The sequence below is a fragment of the Danio aesculapii genome, chromosome 15 (genome assembly GCF_903798145.1).
Source record: "Danio aesculapii chromosome 15, fDanAes4.1, whole genome shotgun sequence".
In the NCBI taxonomy this organism is placed as follows: Eukaryota; Metazoa; Chordata; class Actinopteri; order Cypriniformes; family Danionidae; genus Danio; species Danio aesculapii.
Window position 1 is genome coordinate 31385224 of NC_079449.1, and position 27959 is coordinate 31413182.

At 34.3% G+C, this 27959-nt stretch overlaps 1 protein-coding gene across 1 annotated transcript in view; it reads left to right on the forward strand.

Annotated features, from left to right (window-relative positions):
- hip1 (huntingtin interacting protein 1) overlaps positions 1–26334 on the forward strand; it is an 89287-nt gene extending 62953 nt beyond the window's left edge. Inside the window, 19 exon segments of the mRNA XM_056473081.1 lie at positions 448–631; positions 1640–1728; positions 3253–3369; positions 3489–3590; positions 8686–8880; positions 11524–11671; positions 11764–11850; positions 14218–14325; positions 16388–16524; positions 19237–19267; positions 19270–19346; positions 19441–19499; positions 19704–19797; positions 19870–19970; positions 21667–21772; positions 21860–21983; positions 24133–24194; positions 24846–24963; positions 25176–26334. Coding sequence (XP_056329056.1) covers positions 448–631; positions 1640–1728; positions 3253–3369; positions 3489–3590; positions 8686–8880; positions 11524–11671; positions 11764–11850; positions 14218–14325; positions 16388–16524; positions 19237–19267; positions 19270–19346; positions 19441–19499; positions 19704–19797; positions 19870–19970; positions 21667–21772; positions 21860–21983; positions 24133–24194; positions 24846–24963; positions 25176–25186 — 1950 coding nt within the window. The 3' untranslated portion in view covers positions 25187–26334.
- The last annotated feature ends 1625 nt before the right edge of the window (positions 26335–27959 follow it).

Sequence of the window (27959 nt, forward strand, 5' to 3'; positions counted from 1 at the left end):
AATAATCTGAATCAACGATTCATTCATAACTGACTGGCACTTTTTAAGTTTCCTAAGGAATCTGCTGTTTTGAATGAATCAGTTGAATTAACAATTCACTAAATCAATCATCATGACATCAACTTGCCTAGAGCTTGATTTTAGAGCCAGATTTATGTTTTCACGACAGATCCAAATTAGTCAAGGTCCAACACAAAGACACACTCAAAATATTGTGTGTTTTTGTCTATATCGTGCTCCCAATTGTAATAAACTACCAAAAGTCCATTACATTGATCAAAACAAATAAAAAAAAACCTTTTGGGCACAAAATTAATCACAAATGATAGCTCTATTATTTTGTGAAGTTTATGTGACACTAAAAGCAAAAATATAAAATTGTATGTAGTTTACAGTGGATGAGAATTGAAAATAAAAGCAATCTCTAATCATTTTTATCTTTTTCAGAGTGGTCGTCTTTGTCAAGCACTACGGGGGCGGGTCAATGAGCTGGAGGCAGAGCTTGCAGAGCAGACTCACCTAAAGCAGCAGGCATTGGGTGAGAGTGAGTTTCTGAGGGCGGAGCTCGATGATCTGCGGAGGGTTAAAGAGGACACAGAGAAAGAGCAGCGCAGCCTGAGCGAATTCGAAAGTACGTTCTTTTCTATTGTGTGTATAGTTTTATAATATAATACAAATTTAGTCATCTACTTCAGAATATCAATTATTATTTAATGTGTCACTTGCTACTTGTGAAATGATGAGTCAAACCAATTAAACTTATAATTTATTAATTAAAAAAGATTGTGAATATTATTTAAAAATATTCTGTAATACTAACACACTATTGTATTGTAAATAACTAAAAAATAGCATAATAAATGTGTTTTATAATTTCATTTTTACTATAAAATTAAATTTTTTTAAAACATTATAATTTAATTGAGGTCTTCATCACAAAACATTTATGTTCCTCTTTCATAAAAACAAAAACCATGATTACTTCCTCTTTGGTTTATTTATGCTCACTAATTTACCTCAAACCCCTGGGCTCAAATTCACAAAACATTCTTAAGAAATTGCTCATTTTCTGCCATTTGCTTCTTATTTCTGAACTTATGAAAAAAGTTAAGAATATTTTGTCTTCCTGAAAAAATTTCTTTAAAAAAAACAAACAAAATAAAGAAGATATTTGAGATGTTCTTAAGCTTTTTCAAGACTTGCGCCTCAAGATATTTCTTAACCAGTTTCTTAAGTTTTTTGGAATGTCAGTTATAGTTTTATAGTCCGTGTGCAGAAGCAGCACATCATTTTATGGACTTAAACCCCGCAGCACTATTGATCACTATATTACAAGATAATAATAACAGCAAACAGTCAGTACCAATGCAGGACGGAGATGGATGTTGATTAGATAGTCTGTTTACTGTCTCTGGAGCTGAGGAAACCAGCCAGAAGGGACCCCAGTCACAGCAGCGACCAATCAAACACTAATAAACATCATAGTTCACAGTGCAATTCACCAGCAGACAAGCACACATCAGGCCTTAGTAGTGCTGACTGTTCACTGATACAGAGAGCAGTGTCTGAGGTGTGTGTCAAGGCTTTTGTTTTAGATGCTAAATATGTATTTTGTTGTTGTGTATTTTGTTTTTTCTAGGAAAAGCACAAGCAAATGAACAACGCTATACCAAACTAAAGGAGAAATACACAGAGCTGGTCCAGAGCCATGCTGACCTGCTAAGAAAGGTGAACTGACAATCTTACATCTTCATTCTGGACACATAGACACACAGTATAATCAGTCCTTCTGGCATTTTGCGAGTTTAATGGTTCAAGTAATTTTTTGTGTTTTTACACCGCAAAACACAAGAAAAATAATGAAATATGTTCTCAAATATAAAAAAAGTCCCTGCAATATTCTGGAGGATCAGAATAATGATGCATGCACACCTTTTTGGCACATTGATCACAATAATTCTTGCAATTAATACATTTACTAATGTTTATTTCTGTTTAATATATACACTTCTGTTCAGAGGTTTATGGTCTATAGGTTTTAAAAAGCATAAAAAACTGTCATTTTGATACAAAGTGTATTTTCTATTTGAATATATTTTAAAATATTGTTTATTCCAGTGATAACAGATGCATTCTGCCTAAGTAAAATATAAGTTGAAAAGAAAATATAGGTTGATTTAGAGCAGATGTAAGCTGAGCTGTGTACAATATGATTTAAGGGAAAAATAATGCTATTTATTTTTTACAGCCAGTTTTGCTGATGATTATCTGCAGTTAAAACACTGATTCAGCCATTACATTAGTTGTATGATGTTCATTTATATATATTTGGTGCTGTAATTAATTTTAAAGAGTTGTAAAGGAATGCTGTCTTTTGATTTGATCGCATAAAACTATACAGCAGTTCTAGTCAAAAAAAAAAAAAGATAGCTATTTACGACATGAGACTATATATTTCTTATCAAAATGAACCAAGCACCAACCAAACCTATTTGCGATTGTTGAACAGAATATGCACTGTATCCACCTGTTAATGTGACATCACACGAAGTGGCTGGCTCAACAAATGGTAATAATAAAAGATTACAAAAAAAAAGATATATATATACACACAGTTGAAATCAGAATTATTAACCCCCATGAATTATTAGCTCCCATGTTTATTTTTTTCCCTAATTTCTGTATAACTGAGAGAATATTTTTCAACACATTTCTAAACATAATAGTTTAATAAATGATTTATTTTATCTTTGCCATGATGACAGTACATAATATTTGACTAGATATTTTTCAAGACTGTTCTATACATATGCTTAACTAGGTTAATTAGGCAAGTTATTGTATAATGATGGTTTGTTCTGTAGACTATTGAAAAAAAAAACAGCTTAAAGGGGCTAATAATATTGACCTTAAAATGGGGTTAAAAAAATTTAAGACTGCTTTTATTCTAGCCGAAATAAAACAAATAAGACTTTCTCCAGAAGAACAAATATTATCAGACATACTGTGAAAATTTCCTTTCTCTGTTAAATATCATTTGGGAAATATTTGAAAAAGAAAAAAAAAATTCAAAGGGGGCTAATAATTTTGACTTTAACTGTATATTCATGCCTAATATCAAATATTTCATGGACACAATCCAATCCCGCCACAGAGGCATCCGCCAGTGGGTGCCATGTCCTTGGGAAGGGAACGGGGTCAGCCAAGAGTCTTGGCTCTGTGCTAAACTGTACATGTCTGTGTGTTTCTCAGAACGCAGAGGTGACGCGCCAGATGACAGTAGCTCGTGCCGCACAGGATGAGGTGGAGAATGTGAAGAAAGAGATGCAGGACAGATTGAAAGTTGCCCAGGACTCCGCCAGTCAGCAGGTTGGACACAAACCAGACACATAGTCTTCACAATCACACACACACACACTCCCTCTGCCTGTTGTATCCGTAGTATGCCTGTCTTATACCTCCCTATCCTCATGTATGTGCACGAGTAGGAAAAGGCTCAGTTAGAGCAGCTTCAAGCTCTACAAGCCGAGCTCATGTCCAGCAGAGCAGAACTAGAGACCCTGAAGAGCACCGTCACCTCCTCCCAACAGGTGGGACCTCACCCTCTACCCATCACCCTCTCCACCTCTGTCTCAAATCCATCTTCACTCTTTGTCCCAAAAGAAAGAATCTACAAAATATCAAGCAGCTTGACCTTATAATAGATAAATAACTGAAAGGCCAAATCAGCCAATCAGATTGCAAAAATCACCATTATATTACCAGATTTGGCTTTGGTTGTTGTCCATTATGACACACTATTTGGGGTAAAATAATTATTACATTCATTGTTGTTGATTTAAAAATATCCCAGCATCCTTTTTCGAATATATCATGCCAGAATTGAGTGGAACTTTTTCATGATTTGCTCTCCATCTGTTGTAGGGCTGTGCAATATGACAAATATCACGTGCAATATATATACTGTATATCATATAGAAGAAATAATAGACTTTTAAAAGTGTATTGTTTTCATATTATTATGTATAAATAATATAATATCAATGACATGACTATAGTTATATATATATATATATATATATATATATATATATATATATATATATATATATATATATATATATATATATATATATATATATATATATATATATATAATTTACATAAATATTAATATACATATACATAAATAATAATATACATATATATATATATATATATATATATATATATATATATATATATATATATATATATATATATATATATATATATATATATGTGTATATGTTTATATATGTATATGTATAGTCATGTCATTGATATTATATATTATTTATACATAATACATCATATATATATGAGCAATATCGCATGAGTAGCAGTGCGATATGGCTGTATATCGGCATGGTGGAAGGCATGCGTTGGCACAAGGCCGCAGGCTGAGTGCCTCAGTGTCCCACCAGTGTCGATACTCGTGTGATATTGCGTTTATACAACAGTTCGACGGCATAATAGTGTATATAAAAAAAGAGAATCAAACACAGGAGTCTAAAAACCCTTTTGTATGAGGAACTACTTTCTTACACCATTCATTCACATCTGCAGCTGACGTCAGAGCAGAAACTGTTACTAATTCACAAACGTCACTTTAGAGCTAGTATTTGAATGATTCTCTAGCGTAATGTCTAAAGTAATGACAAAACAGGTGATTTTGCTCACATTTTAAGATTATAAGGCTGAACGGCATGTCAACAGAGATTTCATAGTATTTCTTTGTTGCAATCGGGAGATCACAATAATTAACCCAGAAAAAGCCAAAGCAGCACAAACACTACCGGATAACTGTTGTGTTTGTGATAAGGAAAAACGCTTAACACATGCTGACATTTCTTCTTTCCTTCTGTTTACTGAACTAGTCTGCAGCAATGAAAACAGGAGACTCGTTTGATACAAACAGTTGGCCAACCCAAAAGTAACTCAGGGTTATACAAAGTGTGGCCAAAACAAAATACATACATTCCCGATATCTAGTGCTGTCTCTCACTCAATACACTACAATTATTATGGTATAAATACAGTGCTACAACATACCAAAGAAAGAGATCGACTTAGTCACCAGTTTAATAATGAGTTGATCAGCTGTAGTTAGAAATTACAAGTTTTTCTCTAAGGGCTTATTATGTGGTCTCTGTCGCCATCTTGTGGCATAACGTCAACCCTTTTTGCTCTGTTCAATGACAGACAAATGGATGCCGATGCGCAGTATTTCTGAAATTATGAATATTCAAAATAGACACTATCATTAGAAATAAACTGCATAGCTGCAATCTAAACAACTACATTCTTGACTAAAAAGCCTCAAAAGTACATTATATTGTCCAACAGCTGCGATATTTGTCAAACTGTAGTAAGTTAATTGATCTGCTGTCACTCTATGTTGGCGGCAATGTGTACACTGATATTATATATACAATATTATATTTCTGTATTGACATTTGTCATGTTGCCCAGCCCTAATTTGCTGTTATATTTAATGTTTCAATACAACAACCGGGTACAAAAGCTTATTTTTTCAGATTTTGGCATTGATTAACTACGATAACCTGCATCTAAAGTCAAGTTATTCCTAAATCATTAGTTACATCAGTGAAAAAGCCGACCCCAGTCATCAGTTTGATTGACAGTCATGGATAGAGCACCGTGTGTGTGGTTAATTAATCACTGTCATAAGGTCAATACTTGACTATGCTTTTCCCTGCATCCTTCATCAGCTCTCGACCCACCACAGGATCCATGTGTCTCTGTCTCTGAGGTTAGAGTCCAGAGCAGGTGGACATGTTGATTCTGTGTTAGTGGGGTCGATGTGTCCAGATTGCATGTAAGATCTGATGCCTCACCCTGCTTCCTCCTCCATCCCACTTCCTTCTGACACCTGCGCACCTGCTACCTCACTGCCTGAAGCAGCTGAACACACCTGTGCCCAAACGCTCAAACACTTTAAATCAACATCTACACCTTACTGCTGTTTAATGCTTTATTGGCATGGCAAATAGCTTGAAGGTGGTTGAATGCTTCATTAAAATATTAAACCGTTTGACAGATGGGAATCATTTTAAAGGGGCACTATTGTTATTTTTACAATTTAGGTTTTAGTGCGTGAATTAAATTTCTGTTTGAGTATGAAAAAGACCTGCAAACTTATCCACTTTTTTCTATTAGGGAAGCAGCGATTAGAGATAACTGATTTCACTATTAAACATGCTTTAATTCATCACAGTTAGTGGCTGTTTCTCAATTCCATGAACACAGAGAACGGACTCGTGTTCTTGTGAAGACCGGTCTTGCCAGGTCAAACTCGGGAGACCGTGAGAACAGAGAAGGCGTCCTGTGAGAAATGAGATTATTTATTTATTTTTTCAGGAAACTCTTGAGATAAATAAGTTATATCTCTGAACTTTAATTATAATTCTATATAAAATGCTGGGTTTCCCACCTCCTTTATTCAGTCGCAGTGACTTCTGGGACTTCTAGAGCGAGTTCGGTGCTCAAGTCTGCATCGACGTATCCTCGATATCAAGAACACATCTGGGAACTTTAATGCGTCCTCCATTCTTGTGGTTCTTTTGGAACTGAACTTTGGTGGTTAATGATGACGTTATATGGGAACACGAGGATGCGAGATCGCTGAAGAACGCATATTGAGAAATAGCCACTAAAACATAAACACTGTGTTTCTGTTGCATGGAACAAAACTACTGTAATTTTTGCTAAATGAAAAAGTTATGCCAGCGGCGTAAATAGACTAAGAGTATTTTTGATTGCAGTTTAACTTCATTGGTAAAGCATTACTTACATTTAAGCCCAAAAATGTTTTCACTTTTCTTTAACTCCAAAGAGAGAAATTGACTTTTGTTTGTTTTTATTATTATTTTGTGCTGTATTTTGGTTACTGAGCAGCAATATATAATTTTTTTATAATATAAGTTAGTTAGGTAGTAAGTTAGTTAACTTTATTTGTTTTTCAGTTGCAGCCTACACTCACAGAGACATCTGACATTTCACGTTTGGCATTTATATAAATAATCATATAAAAATCATGGTTCCCCTACACTCTCAAAAAAATGGTACAATGTTGTACCAGAGAAGATACAAACCCTTGTCACTGGGGTAGCACCTTTTTATGGGACAGAATTGTACCTTAAGACAAAAAACAAATTTGTACCATTGCAGTTTGTAATTTTAAGGACAAGATTTCTACCATGGGAAACCCAAAATGTACCTTTGTTTTTTAAAACGTGCAGATAAATATTGTACCTTCATCAAAGGTACAAATCTGATCCGTAAAGGTACCACCACAGTGACAAGACACTTTGTATTTTAAAAATGTAGTCAAAAATGCTAACCAGACATTTATTTAAAATGCCTTAAATGTTTAGTTTACAATACCTATAGTTTTATACTTTACCAGTTGTTTTGTATTATGGTATTATAGAACTAAATAATAATGAATTTCTTTAAACATATGCTTTTAAATGATGAATCATGTTTTGATATGGAAATTATTCATAAAATCACTTTTCCTTTCCAGTAATATTTATTTTCATAGATATTGTAATAAAGGAGGAGTTGTCCCACACTTATGTACCTTTTTTATGAGAACAATTGTGTACCTTCATTTCAGTTGTATCATAAAGGCACAGAACAATATCATAAGAGATCTTTTCTGTACCATATAAGGTACAGGTTTTAAAGAGGTACAAAATTGTTCCTCAAGCAACATTATTTGTAACATCATGTACTTTTTTTCTGAGAGTGTACTCTAAATAAATATCCAGTCTGCTAGCCGTCAACTGCTACTGAGAGAGGAGGAATTTAAAAAACTTAATTGCTTGAGGTATAAATGATAAATTTGTCCTATTTCAGGAGTTTTATAAAGAGTTTTCATGTGATTTTTATAATTTAATAGTGTTGTGAAATTAATGATGGCATATTAATTGCGATAACTGTTAATAATCCTCATACTATAATCATACCAACAGTATCTATAATCATTGTATCCATATTCTCTATATAAGTGTTCAAACTTCTTTTTTTGGAGTCCTTTTGACATTATTTGACAATATATTTGACAGCCGATGGGAAGAGAAGTTATGCGACGTGCCATCTGACAGCTGGCTTTCTTTGTGCTGGGATAAATAATAATAATAATAATATTAATAAACATAGTTAGAAATTAAGGATATAATACTTTGTTTCTTCTGTATTCAATATTTCATTTTATTTTCCCCGTTTCTAACCCCCATTCTCTCTCTCATCAGTTTTATTTCAGTAATGTAGTATTTATTTATATTTATATTAGCTATTTATATATTTCTGTATTTTTTAAAGAAAGTAAATTGAAATGTTTCTACTTTCTGACTTGGTTTATTTGTTTTTAGTATAATACATTTAGCTTGGTTTGTTTTAAGACAGAATTCTGGTATTAATTCATTTTTAAGTTTTTCATCTTTTTTCATTTCAGCCTTTTCAATTAATGATGTCTTTCGATGGCTAACAAGTTTATTTTAACGGAGTAGTTTTAATTAATGCTGTTTTTTTGTTCTCTCATTAAAGTCATGTTAGGTCTTGTACTCCATATAGTGGGAGACAGTGCTAACTTAACATGATTCTCTGTTCATATAGTCAACTGAGCAGCTCGGCACTCAGCTGTCTGCTCTAGTGGCTGAGAAGGCGGGGCTTGTGGAGACTGTTTCTCGAAAAGAAGTGGAGCTGTCTGGTTTGGGGGCGGAGTTAGAGCGTTTGCAGAGCAGTCTGACCAATGAAAGAGAGAGCGGTGTGAAAGCTGCTGAGGCTCTGCAAAACCAGCTCAATGAGAAGGTGGGATGTTATACATTTGCTGTCAGTGTTATTTGACTAGTAGTGTTGTGTTGCATTATTCAGCATTTTACCACAGGAAGAAGAAGGCTTTATATTGGCTAAATATAATGATAAAAAAAAAAATATATATATATATACTTTATACTATAATACATTTATATATTTATCTTTTTACTTTATTTTTTTATGAGTGATTTTTTTAACAAGCAAATGAGGCTATTCAAATATCCAAAATTTAGATTTTTTTCTTTTCATTTATTTTTAAATCTTTAAAAAAAATTTGATCGTATCATTTCAAAATATACATATGAAGTAAATATATTTGAAGTACAATATAACTATGAGGTAAAGCTTAATGATTTGACTTGATGATTTTACACTACATAATACTTAATTGTACTTAAAACTTACTTAATTAACAAAATAAAAGCAGTACGCAGGCTAAAAATGCAAATTAATTTTCTGCCTTTATTTAGAATTTTGTCTGCCAGTATCTCTAGCATCAGGAACAGTGGTATCTGCCAAGGAGGTTTTTCAAAAACAACCATAATCCACAAATACTATTAAACCAGCAGATGCACAAATATGTTGAATGAAGCCCATGTATAGCAAATTAAGGATACATGTTTGCAGTGAGCATCTGCCAGGGTTTTTTTTTCCAAAAACAACCATAATCCACAAATAAGATCAAACCAACAGATGCAAAAATATATTGAATGTAGCCCATGTATAGTACATTAATTATCGATATTTACCTAAGCTTTAGATGGAGTTTTTTACAGGTGAAATTAACACAAATATGATTTTTTTGCTGCTTTGTAAAGGTATAACACTCCCAGTGATCACCTAAATATGATTAATGATAAAAACTGCCTAAAATATTTTTTTATTTAATTTTGAAAACATCATAGAATTGCTGAAGTATGAAATGAACAAAGGACAGTATTTGTTTATGCTTAATATCTGATGTTTTTTGTTGATGTTTGGGCATTCCTGTCTGGTGACAGTACTGCCAGAACATTTTTTTTAACTATTTACACACTCAAAATGGCTAAATCTTTGCCATGAAGTTTTAAAAGAACACTCTTTTTTTTAAAAGAACACTTTTTTGTATATAGGCAGGGTGCAAATTACAGGGGGGGATTGACCCCCCCTAATTAACGCTTGATCCCCTCTGAAGGACATCAAAACAACATGTATAGGGGGTCAGCTCTTTAATACTGGGAAATAATTTGCTTTGCTTTGTATTTTAAATAATAATGTTAATAATATAAAAATCCGGCGTCACGGTGGCGCAGTGGGTAGTACGATCTCCTCACAGCAAGAAGGTTGCTGGTTTGAGTCCCATCTGGGCCAGATGGCATTTCTGTGTGAAGTTTGCATGTTCTCCTTGTGTTCACGTGGGTTTCCTCCGGGTGCTCTGGTTTCCCCCACAGTCCAAAGACGTGCGCTATGGGTGAATTGGGTAAGCTAAATTGGCCGTAGTGTATATGTGTGAATGAGTGTGTATAGATTTTTCCCAGTGTTGGGTTGTGGCTGGAAGGGTATTCGCTGCGTAAAACATATGCTGGATAACTTGGCAGTTCATTCCGCTGTCGCGACCCCTGATTAATAAAGGTTCAAAGCTGAAAAGAAAATGATTAAATGAATATAAATATCCATTTGACCACTCCTATAATGGTTAACACCACTGTGAATGCATAATTGCGTCAATCAGTCTATGCGAGAAAAAACTCATTCAACAGTCTAAAATGCAGATCTAGAGCACCAATAGGCAACGTAACTGTTCACAAGACTGTTTTCTCATAAAAAAGTTGTTTGTTTCTACATATAGCCTAAAAATAAAGTCAAACTAGATGCATAGTTTGACTTACAGTATCCTCAGAAGTAGTTAATCGGATACTGTAGGTCAGAATACACTAAATTTCCCAGAAAACATCGAAAACTTAAATACATTTTATTAATAAATTAGATGTCATTTAAGTAAATAAATACAGTACATTTCATTCACTGAAGCATGTATTACAAACACTAACATTGCCGAATAAGTTGACCCCCCGATGGGCAATGTGTAATTCGCATCCTGTAAACAGCACCATTTTATAACTTTCCATCAGTTAAACAGTTGAGTTTGACCATTTTTGAATCCATTCAGCCAATCTCCGAGTCTGGTAGGAGCACTTTTAGCTTAGCTTAGCATAGATCATTGATTCAGATTAGACCATTAGCATCTCGCTATAAAAAATATTTAAAAAAACGATTTTCAATAATTTTCTACTTCAAGTTGGAGTTTTCTGTAGTTACATTGTGTACTAAGACTGATTAAAAGTTGCTATTTTTGTAGGTCAATATGGCTAAGAACTGTACTCTCATTTTGGTGTAATAATCAAGGAACTTTGCTGCCGTACCATGGCTGAAAATGCTAAAACTCTAGGTGACTTGTACAAAAAGCCTATTTCCAAAAAAAGTGGAGTCTTCCTTTAATATAAGTCCAGAACAGAGATCGGCTGTATTCTAATTTCTCATCTGATTCTAATTTCTGTCCAGTCAGTCGATGCATATCTAGCTAAAGTGAGCTTTATTAGCATGTGGACTGTTCACCTCAAAGCTCACACAAAGTCGTCATTGTGTTTGTGTCTGCAGGAAAGTCGTGAGCAGGCTCTGGAGAGCGAGTTGGTCTCTCTGCGCTGGGCGTCTCTGCGGGCGGCTCTGGAGGAGGCGGGAAAGATCGTGCAGGACAGCCTGAATCAGCTGGAGGACCCCGCACACATCAGCTGCACCAGTTCAGCCGGTCAGAAACCAGCTCAGATGCACCACGCTTCTTACCGCAGGAACTGCCAAAGAGAGTGTAATAAATATTAAAAGAGCTTCTTGTGTGTGTAGATTACCTGGTGTCCAGGTGCCAGGTGGCTCTGGACTGCGTGGAGAGGCTGCGGTTGTCCAGAGACGGCTTTGTATCAGATAACACAGGTGAATTACATGAACACACACTCTCATTTCCCTTCTCAGCTAACAGTCATCAATGCAGCGTTCACTTTAGCAGTGCTGGGAAAGTTGAACTGAAACTGGAGCCTGCCAAGATTACACAAGTTGCACATCATTTAAAGTAGTTAAAGAGCTGTAAAGTTACTAGGTAATTAGAAATGTTGTAAAGTAATTAATTATGTTGAAGCTGCAGAAGGAGACAAATGTATTTTAGTTATTGACAGTTGTACTGCTTAATGCAGGGGTGCCCAAACTTGGTCTTGGAGGGCTGGTGTCCTGCAAAGTTTAGTTCCAATCCTAATCAGACACACCTGGGCTAGCTAATCAAGCTCTCACCAGACTTTCTAGAAACATCTGTGCAGGTGTGTTGAAAACTAATCTACTCGTCTAATCTAAGATAGTAGCATTTAATAATAGCTTAATAGTTTTTTTTAAGTACAAGGGCACCTTACCAAAACAAACATGTTGACAATTTTTGTCAAAAAGAAAACCATAAAGTTCAGTAAAACATTAGTACATATAAGTACAAATCTTAGATGGCATAAATGTTTTTACATTCACTTTTAATCAACTTAATGCATCTTTGTTGAATAAAAGTATTATTTTTTAAAAATACATGAATATTTGAACTGTAGAAAGAACAATATTTTAATGTAGTGGAGCTTTCTTACACGGTCTTAAAATCTTTAAATGTCTTAAATTTTAAAAACTAAATTTTAGGCCTTAAAAAGTCTTAAATTCACAAAAATATTGTGTTGTAGGTCTTAAATCATTTTAAACAGGTCTTAATTTTTACTTTGTCAGAGTTAAGCTACTCAGTTGGGCTAACATCCATCCAATTACCAACACTACATCTCAATAAAACCTTATTTTTTATATTTAAGTTTTTTATTGCAAAGAGATGCAATTTACAACAGCTATTAGACATTTTTACAGCAAAAATCTTCCATTAAATTCCCTAATCAGGGAAGGAAAACTAAAAACAATTACACGATTCCTGATGATGATACAGGGCCATTAGAACAAAATACTTATAGTGTTTAACCCTGTATAAGTCTAAAATTGAATTCTTAATGGTCTTAAAAGGGTCTTAAAAAATCTTAAATTTGACTTGATGAAATCTTGATGAAAACTAAATGAATCTATAATTAATTTATTGAAAGTGTTTTGTCCTTTTCCTTTATTTGTTGGTTTTCCTCACTGTCTATAAAAAACAAGAATCAACAGCAGGTGTTGATGATGGCACATAAAATACTAGGAGACAGCACACACCCCTTAAACAAATATTTTTAGTGGATGCCCCTTGGGTGACATCTAAGTACAATAATATGTTCCACAAACCTTTATAAATTTACTTTTGTACCTGGGGCAACTTGGTTACGTAATAAATGTGGTTAATCGATGTATTATTATTTATTACTATTAATTATTACTTTTTTAAATATAAATTATTTTTGTTATTTTTTTTCTTTATCTTTATTATTATTATTATTTTATTTATTAATTTTTTTGTTTGTGTACTTGATGTTAAGTTTTTTGTTGTTTATAGTGTTAAGTGTGTCGATCTTGTTATATGTGAAACACACCATATGAGAATGAATTGCCCCAAGGGGATTAATAAAGCTTTAATAATAATTATTTTATAAATATATATATATATATATATATATATATATATATATATATATATATATATATATATATATATTAGTAATAATTTAAATATAAATGAAATGGCAAAAAAGTAATCTAATTTCAGGTGGTAGCATTTAATAATAGCTTAATAGCTTTTTTTCAGTAAAATGACACGTTACCAAAACACAGACAATTGACAGACAAGAAGAAGAAAAAGAGGAAAGCTGTAAACTGCTGAACAGAGTATTTTAGGTCTTAGTATTTTTTTATTATAATTTAACACTCAGTCTGAACAAAGTGCATCATTAAACAAACTTTCTGAATCAGTAAGTGATATGAAACAGTCTAGCTGTTGTCTGAGCTCTTATGTTAGTAAGGTTGTGCAATACATGTAGTGACACTGCCATGATGTGTTAATTTGCAATGTTACATCACAGACTGTTGGGAAAAATAGTTAACACATCTGAAAAATTGAAGAATCCACACAGTTTTGAAAAAAGCCAGGCCATCGTCAAGCTACTGAAAACTTTCCTACTTCCTGTTTCTGTTTTCTACTTGGCTCAAAAATATTCAACTAAATCCTTTAAAGCCTTCAGCACCATGAATGCATTCAGACTCCGTTTCATCACTTTTATTTGATACTAAATTCTTCAATTAATATGAAAGATGCTCATATGATCCTGTTGTAACACTGATTTTCCTGTCTGTGTGTAACAGATGTGTCTGGACTGGTGCGGGCAGTGACTCAGTTCGCTCACCTGGTGGGCGATGTCATCGTCCAGGGCAGCGCCACCTCTCACATGGTGCCAGTGGAGCAAGCTGACGGTGAGCATGACACATTTATCATTCCAACACCTTCCTATTCAGATTTACGTCTTGTAATCGCATCTGAAATGCAAAACGAATGCATATTTATATGCAAATACTTGATCAAAAGGATATAAAGGGCAGTATCTTCCTAGCTCATGTTAATCTCGAGTACCAATAGAGTAGAACTGCATCATTCATATCTTTGAGTCTTTCATTGAGCAATATCTGCAAAAACTACAGCATTACATGTCTATGTGGGATTTACTGTAATCATTTGCTTAGTGGTAAATGACTAAGTCTCCTTTCATGATGTCGTCATATATTTTTCTGCATTTGTCCATTTTAAAACGTGTACATGTGGGTAGTTCAGTGCAATGTCAATTGAAGTAGTAAACGTTTGGTGGTCAGCTAAACATCGAGGGATTATGCCTGAGTAACATTTGGTTCATTATACGTTTGTGTTGTTTATAAAGCCGTTGTGAAAAATAGTTTGAGAAATCGATTTTGGGTTGGCGCCAATAGCCTAGTGGTACTGTTTGCTGACATATATAGCACAGAAGTGCACCCGAGTTCGATTCCTGGCTCGAGGTCCTTTGCCGATCCTTCCCCCCTCTCTGCTCCCAATGCTTGCTGTCTGAAATCTTCACTGTCCTAAATCATAATAAAGTTGATAATTTAAAGATTTTCAAAACGCATCGCTTTTTTCCTCTTAATTTGGACCTGTACTTAATTTTTAACAGCAGATGGCGCTCTAGGTTAGTTTTTTTTACTATAATATTAACTATACACAGAAATGCTCACGTAAAGCTCTCATGAAAAGCTCTCAAAGTCATGTAAGTTGGCGTTTATGTCAGGTGTTTAATGTAAACGGCTAACTTTGAACACGCTTGTAATTCACTTAAACCAAAAATAAGTATTCATTAAGTTAGGAAAGGTTTAAGTGGTATTTGTAAGGAATTGGATGCAAGCTGAGCACAGTTGTTTGTAAAGCATACAGTGCTATCTACTGTTAAATACTAAGCTCAGAATCGATTCAAGTGAGAATAACAGTGTATTTTGAAGTTTTTCTTGCTGCCTGGGTTTACAACTCTTGACCAGCGTCTTTTCAATGTTTTATCACTGCTTCATCTTTAACTTACAATTAAAATGTGAATGCAGCATTAAACTGTGCATTGTTTGTAAAACATTGGTCACTGAACAAACACAACATCACAGAAAAACTAACTGCGTCCACTGTTCCTTTTTTTGGGAAAGCTGAACAACTCAAAAGCAAGCAGTGTCAGTTTAAAGACGTTAAAAGCAAATAAAATATATTAAAACTATAATTTCAAAGCTGTTCGAATGTGGCTGTTTATACGCATTAAGCATCCTTCTTATGCATACACACAAAGCATAATAGATCATTTAGCATTCTAAGATAAAGGTCTATATGTTTTGCTCTAATAATTTGATGAATTAACTTACCTCTCCGATCTCAAGACAACACTCATGACAAGATTGCTGAGTTTGTCACTTTTTAGGGTCTCCCAACACATTTCCATTGTGGTCTGTGCTATTTGCAGCATGTTTCTGTATTTGCATGTGTTGTGAGGATTTGTGTGTGCATCTGTTATTAAAATAATAGCGTTTTCTCAGTTTGTTAGTGTTTTTCTACTTGCATGTGTTTTTTTCTTTTTACTTCCAGCACATTTGAGTTATATCAGCTACACTTTTGATATAAGTAGCGTAATTGCATTCGCTATAATTAAAATGGGAAATATTTAAAAACCGTACTGTATTATCACGTAGAGACGTCCAAGAAAATTACTTTCTATTTGAGTCGCTCTCCATACATCACAAGGGTCATTCGAGTCATTGTGGTACTGTTAATAACTGGCCGCCGGGGGTCTGGGGGTTTGGTTTTGAGTTGCTTTTAAAGAGCATGGCATAACTAAAAGCGGCTAATGTGCTGTGCCCACGTGCACAATGCGATCATGTCATTCATTGCAACAAATATGTGTCTGTCTGAGCGTATGTGGAGTGTCTGCAGGTGACAGATGGCTAGTCTGACTGCTTTCTGCTTTGTGTCTGTGGGCAGCATTGGCAGACAGCGTGAAGGCGTGTGGCGCGGAGGCCCTGGTGCTGCTCTGCCAGCTCAAGGAGCAGGAGTCTATGGGGGCGGCAGACTGTAGCCGGCTGAGGGTGGCACTGGATTCTGTCAAGGCCTTGGGCGAGGTGAGAGTCAGTCTGGGTTTTGGTTTAGGAAAACAGTGGATTGAACAGCCATGTTGGGCTTTGAAATGTTTTGGGCATTTGATAGTCTGTTTGGGGGTCTTTCCCTTTTTCAGCCCCATTTTATCTTTCACTTTTTCTGTCTTTTCTGTTCAGTCTAAGCACAAAATCATAATTATAAATCTTTGAAGGATTACATACGAAATGGTAGAATGTAACTGGCAGAAAGAACCATTTTAGCACACTTTTACGGAATGATTTATAATGTGCTAAACCGTTTGTTTACTGCATATTTTCCAGTGTTTTTTTTTTCTTTTAATATTTTGAATGGCTTTTTCTTTGTATATTTTGGGTTTTAACTACTTTTTTCCTGCAACATTTTATTTATGATTTTTTCATTTTTGCATAACCCATTACTAGGGTCAGACAGAATCTGCTGACATTTTTTGCTATTTCTGCTGAGAATTTTGTAAAAAAAAAAACTGGATTTATGTGGAATGATTTTTGGAGTATTGTTACTAAAACTTAATATATGAAATATATTTTTTTTAACCATTTAATATTTACAATGCAAATCCAATTAGATTCACTTAATTGGTAAACAAAACAAGTCTCTAATATAATATATCTACTAAAAGACAGAAAATATTACTTTACAAACTGTATTGTAAATAAATCAAATGAACATTTTTATATCAGTCAATATTACTGCAATTAATTAAAAAACTGAACAAATACAAATTTACACACATTTACACAGGTAAATAATATGCGGAAATCTGCTAAAACAAATTAGCTCCTTACAGATGAGGGAATTGTAAAAAAATAATTATATATATATTATATTATATAAAATTATTATTATTATTTATTATTATTTTTTTTTATACATATACAGTTACTACCATCATAATTTCTTTTCAGGGTACACATTTGTACATCAAGTTACATTGTAGTTGCATCAAATGACATTAATAATAGGTTAATTAAATCAAAAATAAAAATCTTGTAATACTTTTCCTCCTCTTCAAAAAAATCTTCATTTGTAGACATGGAGTCATTTTTTTTTTGTTATATAGACTTGTTTAAGTCTCTAAATCCATTCCAATGAGCCACCTTTGAAGGTCATTCTTCTTCCATTCAATGTACTGTTGGTTTTCACTATTTTATTATTTTTATTAAATTGTCATTTTGATTTTATATATTTTTTTAAACTTATTTTATTTTATTTAGGTGCCAAGAAATTGTTGTTACATTTCTCTTTACATGTTCTATGACTGTTTCATATCTAATTTTTTCATTAAATTTGATTTCTGCTTGTTAATAAACAATTTTTAATTGTTTTTATTGTTTAATTGTTCACTCAGGTACAAGGGGAGCATCTGATGTTTGTTAAAATCAGTTTTGCTTTAGTTTTACATCTAATATTTCCATTTAATTTGATTTCAGAATTACTTAATGTAAATAATTTAATTATTTTAGTGAACAATAACAACACTATTAATACCAGTAACTGATTTTATATTGTGAAATGGTATGCTCTGTATATAATAGGGTTGTCGCAATACCATTAATTTACATTATAATACTATACCAGCTGAAGTATCATGATACCAAGTAGTATTGCGACACTGTAACTCAAATCTATGAAATAAAGAAAACTGTCAGAAATACTATATTTTATATGTTATTACAGGCCTACTTGATTTAAATTCAAAATTCCCTTATTATTGAACATAAGTATGTGCACACATCACTTCACATAAACTGTTTTGTAGATAACTAACCGACAAACAAATACATTAAAATAAAGAGACAAACTATATAGAACGAAATTCGTTAGAAAAAGAGTATTTTTCACTCACAAAATTAGGCTGTATGAAGTGGCCACAAGTTGTCTCAATGTTTTCTGTTGCTCTTTTGGGTTTTTCATCTATTGTGTTTTTTTTTTTAGACTTATCGGGTATTCAGAATTTTATTTTGTGGGTCGTTCTTTTTAATAGATTGTTGCGGTTGTTGTAGCTACTAAATCATATTGACAGGAATAGAACTGAACTGATTCACATGTGCGTTCGAACTGAGAAAACGTGCAATAGGCAACCATAAAAGGTGTGAGTTCTACACAGTTTTGCAACCTTAAAGGGCTCCACAGACTATTCAAACAAAAGGGTCTATTGTTGTGAGCATTTTATTGACTTTTCCACATGCAACATTATGTATTGTAGATAGACCATTAATGACGATGCTACCGTTTACAAACTACAGTGGTACCACCAGTATTTTGGAGCCATAGTATCATGATACTACCATAGTACCGGTAAACCATGCAACTTTTGTATATAATATTACCCATCATGAAGGCCATGATATGAAAAATAAACTCCTGAGTTTCTTGTAATACTGCATTTCTTAAATATGTTATTTGCATATTCAAATATTTAAATCTCATATTTTGAATTTGATAATTATATTCATAATAATTAGTAAGTAATTAATAATTAGTATGCTCCAATGAGTAAAAAAACAAGAAAGAGATGCTAAAAATGACTAACTGCATATGCAAACAAGCATATTGCATTACTGTACCCCTAATAGTTTGCTCTGGCTATATGCTACTAATTTTAGCATATAAAATACATAGTAAACAAAGCATGCTAAGCATTTCAAACACAAGCTCTTTTTCTTGCTCATCTCCTCTGTGTTTTGTATGAGCAGAAGTTGCGTCCTCGGGGTCTGGAGCTGCAGCAGGGGAGCTGGGAGATCTGGTGGAGCAGGAGATGGCAGCCACATCCGCAGCTGTGGAGTCCGCCGCCGCCAGGATTGAGGTACTCAGACGGCTCCCATTCAGACCGATGCTTAATAAAACATGAAGCGCTCCAGTCCACTCATCTAATGCTTTTCCCCTTTGATCTCTCACAGGAAATGCTCAATAAATCCAGGGCAGTTGACACTGGAATCAAAATGGAAGTCAATGAAAGGTCAGACTGACCGAGCCGCACGTGTGTTATGAATACAAATACAGTGTTAATTCTCAGTGGATTTATGTGTTCAGTGATCAAAATGTCACCTTTTTTTTCACTTGGATAGTGCTGTGTGTTTACATTCACCCTAGACGCATTAGCCGACCCAACCTGACGCATGCTAAACAGGCTTTATTTGTTGCTTTTTGTCGCCCCCTGCAGGATTTTGGCGTCCTGTACAGATCTTATGCAGGCCATCAGAGTGTTAGTTCTGTCCTCCAAAGACCTGCAGAGGGACATTGTAGAGAGCGGCAGGGTGAGGGAGCTGAACAAAACACATGCTGGTGTTGAGTTTAAAACATGTTTCTGAAGTTTCTTATGTTTACAGGGAGCTGCATCTATGAAGGAGTTTTACGCCAAAAATTCCCGATGGACAGAGGGTCTCATTTCTGCCTCTAAAGCTGTGGGCTGGGGCGCAACCATGTTGGTGTGAGTATTTCAGAAATCGAGGAAATGTATATTGAGCTTGCCATGAAATGATGTGGCATTAAACCAGGGTTCTCAACCTTTTTCTCTTCGGGGCCCACTTCTTTCTCCAATTAAATTTTGAAGGCCCACCTGTCTGATGTTTTCTCTAAAATGTTTGTATGAAATGCTCATTTAAAACCTTTATTTATTAACACACACATAAATATATATATATATATATATATATATATATATATATATATATATATATATATATATATATATATATATATATATATATACAGTTGAAGTCAGAATTATAAGCCCCCCTTTGAATTTTATTTTCTTTTTTAAATATTTCCCAAATGATGTTTAACAGAGCAAGGAAATTTTCACAGTATGTCTGATAATATTTTAAAAGAAAGTCTTATTTGTTTTATTTCGGAAAAATAAAAGCAGTTTTTAATTTTTTAAAATCCATTTTAAGGTTAAAATTATTAGCCCCTTTAAGCTATGTATTTTTTCTACAGAACAAACCATCGTTATGCAATAACTTGCCTAATTACCCTAACCTGCCTAGTTAACCTAACTGACCTATTCAAGCCTTTAAATATCAATTTAAGCTGTATAGAAGTGTCTTGAAAAATATCTAGTCAAATATTATTTACTGTCATCATGGCAAAGATAAAAGAAATCAGTTATTAGAAATGAGTTATTTAAACTATTATAATTATAAATGTGGTGAAAAAATCTTCTCTCTGTTAAACAGAAATTGGGTAAAAAATAAACGGGGGCTAATCATTCTGACTTCAACTGTATATATAATTTATAATATATATATATATATATATATATATATATATATATATATATATATATATATATATATATATATATATATATATATTAGTGCTGTCAGTTTATATTAGTGCTGTCAGTTGATTAAGAAAATTTAACTAATTAATCACACTTTTTTTGCAATTAATCGCAATAAATCGCATTTAAAAGACTAAAACTTCTAATTTTGGCTATTCAAATGTAAAATTTATGTAAACGCAAGACAAAAACTATTTAAATTCAAAATATAATTGTTTATTAGAATTTTTGTTTAACTTGTAACACAGATTTCTTCATGTAAACAACATACTCACAATAAACAATCAAGATCCTGGCTGGACAGCCATAGTTATTACAGAAATTAAAACACAGGCATGTAAATGCCATTTGAATTTCAAAACAATCAATGCCAATAAAGAAGAAATTGATTTCCATGTTGGTTTCTAAGTGGACCGCAAAGAAATGCCAAAATACAGGCATTGCAAATATGGAAATTGGAAAATTATAATAATAATAAAGTATTGAATATAATATATACATATATATATATATATATATATATATATATATATATATATATATATAGATAGATAGATAGATAGATAGATAGATAGATAGATAGATAGATAGATAGATAGATAGATAGATAGATATAGAAAATGTTGGCTTTATATGTCTTTTTGCTTTTTTCAATTTAACATTAGATTTTTTTACCTCTCCACATTTTATTTATTCATCCATCCAGTTATTGTCTGAATATTTAAGGATTGTTTTTTGGGATTCTGTTCTCGTTTTCTGCATTGTGGAAATAATAGTGGTTTAAATCCTTCACCGACTGATCAATGAACCGTCACCATAATGACGTTTTGTTTTCCTGCAGTGATGCTGCTGATCAGGTGGTGCAAGGAAAGGGCAAGTTCGAAGAGCTAATGGTGTGTTCGCATGAAATCGCCGCCAGCACGGCTCAACTGGTGGCAGCATCTAAGGTACAGCGCAGATTTAATTAACATTAAAGCAAAGTAATGACACCACATGATGCTAATAATGATATATGATCTATTGTATTCCTTCAGGTTAAAGCAGAAAAGGGCAGTTCAAACCTTTCTCGTCTCCAGCAGGCCTCTAAAGGGGTCACCCAGGCCACCGCAGGGGTCGTGGCATCAACCAAGTCCGGCAAGTCTCAGATCGAGGACACAGGTGAGCAGCATATCCTCATTCCCAAACACATTGAGTTATGCTGCTCATGTGGAAAATTTAGATTCGATTCTTGTTCGCAACATAATAATATGAATAATGCAAAAATGACAGCAGCCTTATTTTCCTTTTCAATGACCTCCGCAGTCACATTGCCCTATTTTAAATTTAACTATAGCCAAGGAAACTGGTTTATGGTGTCCTCCAGAGATGCAGGAAAGAGCTGTGCACAGTTAGGCTCTTCTCCTCCGCACTGGCTCTTCTCTGAAGGCACAGGATTTAAACAACATTGACCAGTAGCATAGATTCAGTGACATTGTGTGTGTCCTTTCATATGCAAACCAGTAGCAGATTTGTTGATGTTTTAGACTCAGCTAGTAAATATTTAGAGTCATTGATCTTGATGTCCAAAATGGCAAACCAATCAATGGGCTGTATGTAAATTTTCAGTTTGCATGGATTACACGCATGATTGAATGTATTTGCTTAAATGTGCAGCATGCAACTGTAGTGCACTGCACTCATTTCACATATTTTTTTGTTTGTTTATTTTAATGCAAAGTAATGTCTGCAGTATTTACTGTACAGTTAAATAGAAGCTAGAAGAATTAAATTGAACAACACAAAACATTTCTGTAAGATCGTGTGACACTAAAGACAAGAGTAAAGGCTGAAGAATTTGCTGTGGCAACAGGAATTAATTCAAATGTAATGTACGCTCAAAAAAATATATATGTTCTGTTTGCTCAAACTGCTTATTTAAATTAAGCTGAAACAACACATTTCTGGAGCTTTTTTGTTTTTGCTTTTTTGTTCAATCCACTTAAAAAGTTAACTTAATTCCTTTATGTTGTCCCAACACATATTAATTGTGTGGAACCCAGCATTTTGTGCAGTGTGTATGTAAATGAAAATATCATAGAATCAAATATTTATATCTACTAAATTATAATGGTACTTGCATCACATTCTTGATAGGTCTTTTTGTTCTGTATGCATATTAAAAAAAAAAAAAAAAAAATATATATATATATATATATATATATATATATATATATATATATATATATATATATATATATATATATATACATATATATATATATATATATATACATATATATATATATATATATATATATATATATATATTATTATTATTATTTATTTATTTTATTTTATATATATATATATATATATATATAACACACTGCATCTGCAGAACATAATTTGAAAAATAAAACAAATCAATATCAGCTAGTAAATCCCAAAATCAATATTTTAATCTCTGTTGATTCTTTTGTTGTATCAATAAAACATTATTGCAACAGCGCACCTGTAGTTTGATTCCTTTAGATAAAAAACAAAGTATCATCTTTCAAATTAAAGTTAACTAAATTCAAATACTGTTTTGAATTTGAAGCTTTTTCATTTGTTATGGCAGGTGACATATATAATTAAACAAACCTAATAAAGACTTAATGAAAGTGGTCGATCAGTATCTTAACAAAGAAACACATTAATAAAACAGCTTGTAAAAAAAGTCAAGGCACTTTTTTTTTCCTGTAGTGATTTGTACAATGTAGATTGCACCAGAGCTGCTTTACAATGATGTAGAGGCAAATCATAAAAGGCACATAATAAAATGTCGCATAGCATTTATTTACCTCAGGCAAGTCATTCTGCATTTTGCTAGAAAAAGTTAGATAAAATAAAAATGTATGCATTTTTTAGCAGCCACATTGGTTGTACTTTACTATATTTTACTGAACGTGTTGGTGATATCTTATTTAACGTATGTTTAATGTTATGAAAATGTTGCTGTATATTATTTTTATTTTAGGTTTATTCAATTTAGATTTAAATTTCAATTCATTAGTTTTAGTTAACCTCCAATATAATGATTAGTGACTTCAGAAAAAGTGACTGCTTCTCTCTGTTATTTATATTATGCTTTTCAAAAGGACTTTTTAGCCAGTAGCCTAATTCACATCACAACAAAACAGGATTTCCTTCTTGGGTACTTTTTATATTCTTAATCAAATTAACTGAACAAATTCTACATGGACTCAAGAAAACTGTTCAGAAAAAAAGCTGTTAGGCCTAAGAAAGACATAAAATTACTTAATGCAGAGCTCTCTCTTGTTTTCAGAAACAATGGACTTTTCTGCAATGACACTAACTCAGATCAAGAGGCAAGAGATGGATGCACAGGTGAGTGACGGCTTGTTCTCCATGTTTGTGCAATGTGTCATTAAAATGCATTTTCCCTGATACGATTACAAGTTGACAGCCTATATGCATTACTGTTTCCACCTGATCTACGTAGATGTTCAGATGGGTCTTTGTGTAATATTGTCAGGACCCTTCCCCCTTATTTCATCACACTCTACATCAAGAGTGCTCAGTTCAGTGCACAAGTACAGTAAAATGAATAAACTCTTGTTATGGCTCATACAGTAGGTGAGTTGTTGGAATGTAATTGGAATTTGAATGATAATCCAGTTATTTTGGTACAACACAGTCGGCAAACTAAAAATACCTTGTGTTCTCCCACAACACATCCAGACAGATGGAAAGTAGATGACATGAGTGTTTACACTATAAGAGTAATATGATCAAATGTGTTTCTTATGGGGATGTCAACTTCCTCATCTTCCACTATTAGTCTGCACCACTAATCGCGTTACCACTCTTTACTAAGTGTGAAAACTGATATATATGGACACTGGAGTGTTTGAAAGCCGTGTCTATCAGAGGATATGCTAGCAAATCTGCTGTCCATTTCTCTGCTGATCTATGAAATGCGTCCTAAGTGTAAACGGTGTCTCTGTCAACATATTTTGAGCATTTGGTGCATCTCAGGTGTTGGTGTTGGAGCTGGAGACGCGGCTGCAGAAAGAGAGAGAGCGTCTGGGTGAACTGAGGAAGAAGCATTACGAGCTTGCGGGTGTGGCGGAAGGATGGGGAGGCGAGGAGGAAGGTGAGACCCCCGAGATGTCTGTCAACAAATCTACTTATTTCTCAAACAAACAAACAAAAATCCTAGGATTGAACAGGGTGGGTGGGTGGAGATTTCAGGGCTAATGCTAAAGGGTTAAGCTAACTGGTGTTGGTGCTAATAGGTTAAGCTAAAGCATGTGTGGCAGTTTGCTTTTAGGTAATTGTTTCTCTCTCTTCTCTGTTTGTCTGCAGGAACAGGTTGATACTCATTCTGAATCGCGGCCCTACAGATTGTGCGCTTGAAGTCTTTATATACACACTCTTTCCCTTCTCCCTTTTTATTGTACTTTTTAACTCTTTTGATTTCTTTTATTGTACATTAAAGCCAAATAAAAGGTGCTTTTTTCTAACCTGCTCCCTCCCCTGCTTGTGGAGATGCGAGGAGTGTGAGGATAGTGTGCCACAAATGAAGAAGGAAGTGGACGGCACCACCTAGTGGACAGAGAGGGAAGTACAAGCTGAACTGTCCGAGTGTTTCATTTCCTCTTCCACCTCATATGGAAATGGAGTAACTTCCCCTTCCCTGACTGTTTAGAACAATCCCATCTCCTCGTGAAACATCCCATGATGCACTGCACAAGGGTGAGTCACCCCATTTTGCAGGAAATTACACTGTGCTGTCACCTTTTCACAAACAGCAGCGGTGTGCGACTTCCAGCACTCAAACGCAATCCTTAATGCCATGTAGGATCATCCTCGTCTGGGTTTTTGAACTAAAAAGCGAGCGCTGGATGGAGTATTTGATGACCCGCTATGGACTAACCCGAAAACACTAGCAAACTCAACAGATTTTTCTGTATTCAGTATTTTTTTATGTTCACTTTTCCCTTGATTAGGCATTAATTTTATAAGAAACCCTACATAGACTTAATCCACAGGCTTTGAACTGTTTCACTTTTAGGGAGGAAACTGCTCAATAGCTCATCTAACGACGCGTTTCACCAACTTCAAGTCCATGACTGAATATGAACTGACTGTTTTTGTGAGACCTCACATCGGGCTAGAGCTTATGGTTTTTATTGTAATCGTTTCTTCAGCACAGGTAGATGAGGCACCATATTGTATTAGTAAGGGTCTATACAATGGTCTCGTACGGTTTACACGCTGTTAATAGGACAATATCTGTTAATTCCTGTTGTCTTCTTCCAGCTCCTCATCAGCGCACCCCTTCACACACGAGGCGAGGAGAGACATCCGTGCCTTCCAAAAGGGAAAAGGGTCAAGGATCACATTCCCTCAAAAAGACCTTTAAAATTGTGATCTGAGCAGCGTTAGGACCGTGTTTTACAGTTGTCGTTTGGTATTGCGAAGCGAGATCATGAAATCAGTAAAAGCGTGTGTGGTGTGAGAACAGATGTAGCCAATCCCTGTGTTTGTTCAACTCTGCTGTGTTCGTTTGGTATCGTGAGCTTCCCTTCTCCAGCTTGGTGGATATCTAAAGAAAGAAGAAGCTGTACAGAGCTCTTAAGGGAATACGGTGATGGGGAAAAATGAATGATTGGAGGTAAAGTTGCGGTGTTTTCTAGCAAAGACCTGCATTCCTCAGGGAAACTTTGCTCACAGATTTTACAGGTTGTCTCGCAGAAGTATTATGCTCACCTAAGAAACTGCATTCACAGCATTTTCTCTCCACATTGTTTTCATCCTAGAAGTGTTGCCACTGAATGCAAAGTTTCTTGCAGGAATGCAAAAGTATTGTGAGCAAATGCATTTACTCTAGGACAAAGGTCTCAAACTCAATTCCTGGAGGGCCACAGCTCTGCACAGTTTTGCTCCAACTCAATTAAACACAGCTGATCCAACTAATCAAGGTGTTCAAGACTCCTTTGAATCAGCTGTGTTTGATTAGGCTTGGAGCAAAACTGTGCAGAGCTGTGGCCTTCCAGGAATTGGGATTGAAACCTATGCTCTAGGACAGTGCTTCTCAACCACGATCTTGGAGGACCACCAGCTCTGCGTATTTTCCAGGTCTCCTTAACCAAACACACCTGATTCAGATCATCAGCTCATTAGCAGAGACTGAAAGACCTGTAATGGGTGTGACAGACAAAGGAGACATCTAAAACATGCAGTGCTGGTGGTCCTCCAGGAACGTGGCTGAGAAACACTGCTCTAGGATATGTAGAAGGTTTGTGAGAGAATGTGTTTCTCTTTTCTAGATACAAAAAGGGTTTTCTCTCTGGAGAACACAAAGGTTGTGTGTGCGTTTAGACTTTTTCATGGCAATAAGTCCATCATTCTGTGAATGAATGCAGGGGTTCTCTAGGGCAGTGTTTCTCAACCCTGTTCCTGGAGGCACACCAACAGTACATATTTTGTATGTCTCCCTTATCTGACCCATTCGTGTCAGGTTTTGGGGTCTTTCTAATGTTCTGCTGAGTTGATTCAGGTGTGTTTGATTAGGGAGAGGTTGAAAATGTGGACTGTTGGTGTGCCTTCAGGAACAGGGTTGGGAAACACTGCTCTAGGGAAACTGATTTTGTGAGAAAATGCTAACTTGAGGGAAATGTAAAACTTTGAATGGCAGAATGGTAAGGTTTCTCTAGGATAAGCTGAATTTTTGGCAGAGAATTTGATTTGAAGTTTTTATAGAGAACGTGTGAAATCCAGTTTTTCAAGGAATCGCAAAACTTTTTCACTTTTTTTTTGTAATTTTTGAGCACAAATCTTGCAAGTTTCTCAGAGAAGAAGCGTTTTGTGATGAACGCAGAGTTTGGATATGCAGAAGTTTTCCAATCAAAGGTATTTCCCTTTAAAAAAATGATAACCATTTGAGAATATTTAAGAGAATATATAAAAAAATATTTGCGAGACTGTTTTCAGTCTACATAAAAAGTTTTGCAAGTCAAACAGTGAACGCAAAAAATGCTTTGCAAATAAATGCCAAATTTCTTGCCCTAAAAGTCAAAGTTTACCAGTTGCAGTTGTTGTTGTTAGTATGAGAGAACATTTTCTTGAGTGCTTAATTTACTTTCC